The following is an 8,337-nucleotide window of genomic DNA, read 5'->3' as shown; positions in this document are numbered from 1 at the left end:
AGCTTCGCCAATGATCTATATAATTTACGTGTACGAGTGTGTGGCAGCTATATGGATTTTTATTATTTTATAAATAAATACAAATTTCTATATTATAATAGAACTATAAATTATAATACATTATGATTTATGATAAATGAGCGTGCCCATACTCCACTCAGCATTTGCCACTGAAATATGATATACAGTAATTACTAATTAGTACTACAATAATTGAGAAAAAAATATTTAAAATTGATGTTTTTTGGCAAGAATTAAACAATAGATATAAATAATGAAAGAACCTTTACTGGTGAATAGGTACCTAGTTAAACAATAACTAATAATAAAATAAATTACTTATAGCAATATAAATATATTATTATAAAATATCAAGATTGATAATCGGAAGTCGAATTGTTTTACATACTAGGTAGGTGTATAATTTATGATAAAATTAAAATGTCATTAATTCAATTCATTACCTACTTACTTAATGTACTCAATGACAACCTTGTCATTGACACTTGCCTCCTACTATACAGCAGAACAAGTAGTCTTTTTTTTTTTTTAGTTAGTATGATATAAAATGATAAGGGATACTTTGGTAAAAACAAATAAATAACTTTACCAAAATACAACATGGAAGTATAGTGAAAAAGGAATATTAAGTTCACATTTTTCATTTTGGATGTATTCACTTTAACAGCTACCTATGTGACGTAAAGAAAAAAAATTAGAAATATTTAGCACTAAATAGCATAAATTGTTTAAACTACAGCCTAATAGGTAATAATTGAATATAGTACTCCTTTATTATTGGATATATATTTTGATGATAAAATATCTTTATTACAACTTAATACAACAAAAATAAATTATACTGGTAACTAATAACAATAATTAAAATCAAAGAATATTAACTGACTATTTATAAAATAAATAATTTATATTGACTAAAGCTTACATTATCACATTTTATTACTTATTTATATTTATGGGATAGTTAATTATATTCTAGTTGATTATAGAATACATAGTTATAATGACTTAGTTTCTATTAAAGGATTACAAATATTACTTAACAAATAAAAAATAGGAATTATTATGCAAACAATACAAATATTTTGATTTTCAAATATATTATAATATAATATTATTATTATAGTTAAACTTTACCTAGGTACTTATAGGTATTAAAATATAGTAATAGGTAATATAAATATTGATACAAAATATATATAATTTATATAAAAGTTATACGTATACATTATTTTGATGGTAGGAAATTAAGTAGGTGGGCAAATATAATATTTTAATTCAATAATTATTTAATTAAATTTTAAATGTTAATCATATTTTTATCATGATTAGTACTTGGAAGTGTACTCTTTGTAATAGGATTTTTGGCATAAACAACCACAGAGCATGAAACAATACACACAGCTGCCATGGTCTGCAAAGTAATTGGATATCCTAGAAGTACCCATGACAATACAGCAATAAGGACTAGTTCAATTGCTGTGGCAAAAACTTTTATGATTGAATTTAAACTGTGTAGCAGTAAACTAGTTACGACTCCATACATTGCACTATTTAATACAATAAACATGACCTAAAAAAAAAAAAAAAATTATTATTATTATATTAATTAATTAATAAGAAGAACAAAGTACAATAATATAATAAATCGCATACCATATAATTTTTAAAAATGTCTGTTTCTGAAGCATTGCTTTTGTTTTCATTGTGTTTGAATGTTATCCACAATAATAAATTACAAAGTATTGAATCAGTGTACATATATATGTTCTGTACATAAACATTTACATTTACACCCTGACCTTTTTTAAGTAAATATTCATTGTAGACTCCAGCTAAACACGAGCAAAGAATTTGAGTTAGCATCAACAATAGACTTATAAATAAACTATAAGGCTGTTGCTGGATACCGCCTTCCATTTTTAACTCTTTTATGATACATCCAACAGTCAAAAGAACTAAAGATAACCATTGAATTTTGCTGAGATCTTTTTTAAACAAACACTGATATACAATACCAGTAAGTATAACCCTTAGTTGAAGAAGAATAAAATATGTAGTTGGGTCAAATATTGATAAGTTCACAAATGCCAAATTATTATAAAGGCAGTAGAGAAATGCAGGCACCATGTAGAGAATGAGTACTGATAATAAAAATCCAAATATACATATATAAGTATAAAATAGGCATTCATATAAAATGTAAACATTTTTTTTTTTTTTAAATACAAATCAATAACTACTAACCTGTATAGTTTTCTCTAGTCTGATAAATAATACTTCTTACAGGGTTGCTGCAAAACAAAATATACAATTATTAACTATTAAATAAATATAAATTGTATTGTATTATACTGTTTTAAGTATTTTACAAACTTTACTTACTCTTTACAAAACAAAAAAAAGGATATAACTAGTTTTGTAACTTCGGTTAAAATAATTACTGAGACAATATTATAGTTATAAATGCCTTTTTCTTGTGATAATTTTACTAACAATCCTGAAAAAAAAAATTAAAATATATTTCAATATAATATTATACCTGTATAATATACTTAGTATTTATATTCAAGGAAAGATATGAGACTATTGGGACTTAATTATTATTGTTAAGAGAAATAATACACGATTTGTACTAAACAGAACAATAATTAGGTATAAGTAAAACCTATATTCTGTGAAGGGAGTAAAAAAAAAAAAAAAAATAAGATGAGATTACTTGATTAAAACATGATGTTATGCTAATACTTGGTTTGGAGGTGACAAGGAAGTGAGAGTTAATGAGAAAAAGAAAGAAGAGATAATTTGATAATCGCTATAACTTGAAGCAAGAAATATCTAGATGTATACCATATTATTTTCAATTTCTGACAAGGATTTACAGGAGCGCTGAGGCATTTAATTTTTTAGTAGATTTTGATGGTTACCCAAACGGCCCAACATGAGAATAATCGCATGTAAAATACAGCAAATTTTTATTAAATTATTTTAATACGTAAGTTATAATAAAGGGTTTGATTTTAAATGTATAATATACGGTAAAGAATGGAGTGTATTTGTACAATCAATGTGTGGTCATAGACAGATGTACCTCATAACAAAAAAATAATACCTTATCCTCCCCCGTCAATAACAGCACATATGTTTTTTTTATACATATAACATATATCCAATTAGAGATAGTTTAAGTTCACCTATCATTAAAAAGTTTATCATAAGGTAACAGTAAGGAAAAAAATAATTATTAATAGTAAATGCATTTTTAATTTTTACCGTGATTCATCGATAAAGCTATGTATAATACAAATACGACAAACGATGTTTTAGTAGGAAACAGACTAGTCCAATTGCTGGATTTCCACGTCATAGTTGTAGAAGAAATAAGTACCACTATTAATTAATATTAAGTTAATATATTCCACTATTCCACATTGAACGTGAATTGAACTAAGTGTAGAAGTGAAAAAAATATAAAATACAATTTGTACATAAAAAAAAATATTGAAACATTAATAGCTACATTTTTCAAAATTAATAAAAACTAAATCGTTGATGGATATTTGATACTGGACTTGGAGTAATGTTAATATCTATAAGAATTAAGAGATAACACTACCGGAAATATCGGTGACAAAACGATAACATGCTTTTTAATTCATTCTGATATCTGGGAATATTGAAATGAAATCATAAAATTATTACAATTTATATTGTTAATAGGTTCGTGATTGTAAATTGCATATAAGTAACAATATAATTATAGCATTGATTAAATATACATTATATTAAAATTAAAGTATATTTAATCAATGGTAATAGGTTTTTATTAAGTGCCTAAGTGGATGTATAGACTATATATAATAAGTATTTATAAATACCACCTTGTTAACTTGCCAAGTACCTACTTATTTTACTGATAAATCGTTTGATTTCTCAATGGCATTGTATTTAATAGTTTGATAAAAATTATTTTCATTATTGTAAGAGAAATAATGAATTCTATAGATCTTAAAGATTTCCAAATGCTGTGGGACTGGAGATGGTGAAATATGTAAATGTTGGGTACTTGGGATAATGGGATGAGTAGTACAAAAGAATGGTGGTTATAAGGATCGAATCAGAAATAAGATTATATGTGAATAGATAGATGAAGAGGAGTGAACGTTAGGTAGTTTGAATGACAAGATGATGCCATTAAGATTGAAAGGATGATTTTTATGAAGCAGTTTTGAAGCCACTCATGTTGTATACTTGAATGAATTGGAATGTTGGGCAATGGATAATAATAGAATAGAGAGTAAAATTTTTTGTAGAAATTTAAAAAAATGTTTTCATTAATTATACCAATTTAGACAAAACGAGGGGGGATAAGTTGAGATGGTTTGACCATATTGTGAGAAAAGGTGACTGAGTGACAGAGAGAGTAGTTATGGAAATAAAATGTTGAAGGAAAGTGAGGGTGAGGAAGACCAAAACACATTAATTACTTAAATTATTTATTAAAAAATAAACATGTTAAAAGTATAGATAAAATACAAATATTATTATTCACAATCATCATCATAAGTTTGTTGATAATTTCTTCTTTTTAAAAATTTTTTTGTGGTTATATTATTTTCTTCAATATTTACGACATTATTTACATCGGCATCTAAACAATTTTCAGCAATATATAATACAATAATTGAAACATTTTTATTATTTTTTAACATTTACCTTGTGATTGATGAATGTCTTCGTCAGACTTTTCTATAGATGTATTTGGCACTGTGATGCTTGAGCAATTATTCAAAAATGAATTTTCATTAATATTTGAATATGTGCTATCATTTTTTGGTTCAGGTAGTATAAATGGGGACATTGTTAATTTTTCTGAAGACTTCTCTGTATCTTCTATTTCGTCTTCATTATTTGAACACATAGTAGAGTTTACAAATGATGAAAATGTAGAATCCATTTCATGTTCGTTTTCAGTTAAGTTAGAACGAGACCATTGTCCTAATAACAAAGCAAGAGGGTCGTCTATACATAATTTTTCACAAAAATTAGTTGTCTGAGGGTTTGTCTTAGATTTATAATTTTCAAGGGTAATAAAATTGTTTGGGATTCTCAAGTCATGAGAGAACATTTCAAGAACAGCTGTCTTTTCCTCTTCAGTTGGAGTAAAATCAAACCTAAATATAAATTAATAATTAATTGTAAATACAATAATTATAGAATAATTAAGTTTAATACAATTTAATAGTTTTTATAAAAACCTTTCTGAAGCAGTAGGTCCTGGTAAATAATACATGTTACTATTGGTGTTTAACAAATGATTGGTAAGATGCAAAATTGTAAGCCATTCAATGTCATACATTAAATTAATTGATTTAGAATCATCATGAGGAATATCTAAAATCTGTAAAAATCTTTTATTTGGCAAACACTTGTCAAGTGACAAGAATTTAGTACATCTCTTTTCCGTTTCTTCCTGTTAATATATGTTAATAATATTATTAATTAACTATATACAAAAATATACAATAAAGCATATTATAATACATTTACTAATATTAAATCTTTCTTTTATCAAGCATTTAATACAAAGATTTATTAATTTACATTCAATTAAAGTCTTATCATTAAAACACACAATTGTTTCAAAGTAATGTGAGTTTGTAATATTATACAACAGATTTTTTAAAAATACATCAAATATAATTACATTATCATCAGATGTGTGATTTACTATGGCAGCAAATTTACAATGCAGATGAGCAGAAAACCAGTATTTTGGTTTTAATTCATCCAATAATTCTCGTGTAGGTTTACTACCCAATTTGCCTTCTTTAATATCTGTTCTGAAACAATAAAAGTAATTGTAAATTGATTATTTTTTTAATCAGGATTAAAATGTATTTTATTAAACATTATGCTTACTCAAAAAAAGGTTTGTATTTAAGTAATTGTTTTAAATTGCCATGATTTTCTATTCCTTGAGGCCAATCATGTGATAACATTATGTCAATTGGTTGTTTCAACTATAAAAAATAGATAAAAATATTTATTTAAAGGAATTTTGAAACATTTCTAATTTAACTTAATTTAAAATAAATACCAAATCGTTTATATTTACTTGTTTTAATCGAAATACTTCCAATTGCCGAATATGATATATACTTCTTTTTGTTTGTTCAGTGTATGGTTGTTTTTCATGTCTACCTCGCATATAATCATTTGATTTATAAATACCAGATATTCCTCCAATCCGAATACCACCAACATTAATTACACCAGCTAAACCCATATAGTATATATTGGGTGCTGCCCAACCACCATAACTTAATTCTTGTAAATGATTAGAAGCCTCATGGTTTCCACCAATAAATATAGTTAAAATTGGTGCTACTAATTCTCCAGTATAATATCTATAAAAATAAATTATTTACTTTACTTTGAAAACACTAATTTAATTTCAATGCTAACTTGTGAAAAGTGCACATTTGTCTATATTTAGGTGGAACTGCCATTGTTAATAGATCTTCATTATTTCGTGTTGCTTGAAAATCTCCACAGCATATTAACAAATCTACTTTTATATTGTCACGTTTTTCAATTAAGTCTATTGTATTATAGATTTGCTGAAGCTCTCCATGAGCACAGCCTTCAATGGCAATTTTCATTATATTTTTATAGTGATATCTATAAGCAATTAAATTTCTAAGATACATTTAAATTATAAAACAATTATACAAATATTGAAACATACTTAAAATTCACTTCAAATGTGTTTGTATTTTTAATACAAAATTAATATAGTATTCTAATAAATGAGTATCACTTATTTTCAATTCTAGTCAATACAATTTAAATATCTAAGATTTTTATAATTTAAATATAACTATATTCTTAGACTATTCTATAATAGTATAATTGGTAATTGGTATAAATTATAAAATGTTATTCAATTTACTTTTACTATTTTAAATTTCAAAATTGTTAGATCTAAACAATATTCCAACTATTATGATAAATGATAATGATAAGCAGACAGTGTGTACAAATCTTTATTCGTGGACACGGCTGTAGTTAAACAATAATTGTGCATGAGGCAATCATGAAAAAATATATTTGATAAGGAATAATAATAATAAAAAAAAAAAACATTGATATTGTTCATTGATGATAACTGGTAGTAAAAAAGTTATATCATATAAAACTGAAGTCGCATGACAATAATTATTTAATTACTAGTTTACTAATTTGTTCATAATTCTCAAGGAAGAGACTAACAATCGAGGTAAGTTAATTGTAATCATTTATTTGTTTAAACATTAATAGTTTTTTAATATTATAAAATATAGTAAATACACTGGGTATTTTATATTTTTTATGAATGTTTCAGAATGAATTTTTTAAGCAATTTATTCCAAAAAGCCACAATAATAAACAGAGCTCCTCAACTATTATCAGTGTTACATACACCATCAGTTAATGGATTATCTATAGTACCTTTTAGAGGATTTAAAGTTTTTGGAAAAGTAAGAAAGCGTTGTAAGGATTGTTACTTTGTTACCAGAGATCAGCGATTATACAATTTATGTAAAACATTTCAAAAACACAAGCAAATGAGTATCAGACACCAAGACAAGGCTTACTATATTCTTACAGGTGTACAGCAAAAAAAACAAAGAGAATGGTGATGGAATTAATCTTAAAATAATATAATTAGTTAAAATAATTCAACTTAATATATTTTTTAATGATAACATGTGTTTTCTCAATGAATGTAATTAAAGTTAATAGTTAATAATTATTTGTTGCTGTGTAGACTGAAATATAGGTGAATATATGAAAATATAATAATTATTTTATTGTATTAAAAATTTAAGTTATGTATGTAAAAATATACATTATTGCCTGTATTGGGTCTTAAAAGCTTAAATATGTTTTAAATCTATTTAATTTTAAAAATATTTAAAATTATTCTGATATTTTGGTAACAACAAACAAGAGATATTGTTATTTTTTTAGTGTTGAATGACCAAGTACAATATTTTTATCTGAAACATTTTTTTTTAAGGAATGCAATAAAATACTTTAGTCTATATAAAATAGTTATTTTTATAAATTTTATTATTAAAATAAAACGTCTATTAATGTAAAAATTACACGTCTCCCTGAACTTTACCAGTAAAACTTAAAAGGTACAAAATATTCTTAAATTAATAAAAATGGCTTGTTTATTTGTTGTCATTAGTTGCCATTTGCCAACCTTATCTTAAACTTTTTAAGCCAACCTATATGGTTATAGCAAATAATAAATTATTAAAG

At 24.7% G+C, this 8,337-nt stretch overlaps 2 protein-coding genes across 2 annotated transcripts; both read right to left on the bottom strand.

Moving 5' to 3' along the window:
- Window positions 1–1,243: 1,243 nt before the first annotated feature.
- LOC114131080 (UDP-galactose transporter senju) lies at window positions 1,244–3,620 on the bottom strand. Its single transcript, XM_027996215.2, has 5 exons — window positions 3,295–3,620; window positions 2,407–2,521; window positions 2,269–2,315; window positions 1,678–2,165; window positions 1,244–1,594 (listed from the first exon to the last, which is right to left on the bottom strand). Exons 1-5 carry the CDS (start codon window positions 3,386–3,388, stop codon window positions 1,322–1,324), a joined length of 1,017 nt encoding a protein of 338 aa, XP_027852016.1. The 5' UTR covers window positions 3,389–3,620; the 3' UTR covers window positions 1,244–1,321.
- An 880-nt stretch (window positions 3,621–4,500) lies between these two features.
- On the bottom strand, window positions 4,501–7,004 carry LOC114131081 (lariat debranching enzyme). Its single transcript, XM_027996217.2, has 8 exons — window positions 6,773–7,004; window positions 6,490–6,705; window positions 6,140–6,431; window positions 5,944–6,044; window positions 5,729–5,864; window positions 5,280–5,494; window positions 4,738–5,195; window positions 4,501–4,672 (listed from the first exon to the last, which is right to left on the bottom strand). Exons 2-8 carry the CDS (start codon window positions 6,684–6,686, stop codon window positions 4,566–4,568), a joined length of 1,506 nt encoding a protein of 501 aa, XP_027852018.1. The 5' UTR covers window positions 6,687–6,705; window positions 6,773–7,004; the 3' UTR covers window positions 4,501–4,565.
- Window positions 7,005–8,337: the final 1,333 nt, after the last annotated feature.

This window comes from Aphis gossypii, chromosome 1, assembly GCF_020184175.1.
Source record: "Aphis gossypii isolate Hap1 chromosome 1, ASM2018417v2, whole genome shotgun sequence".
Taxonomy (NCBI): domain Eukaryota; kingdom Metazoa; phylum Arthropoda; class Insecta; order Hemiptera; family Aphididae; genus Aphis; species Aphis gossypii.
This window is presented reverse-complemented; position numbering and strand designations above follow the sequence as displayed.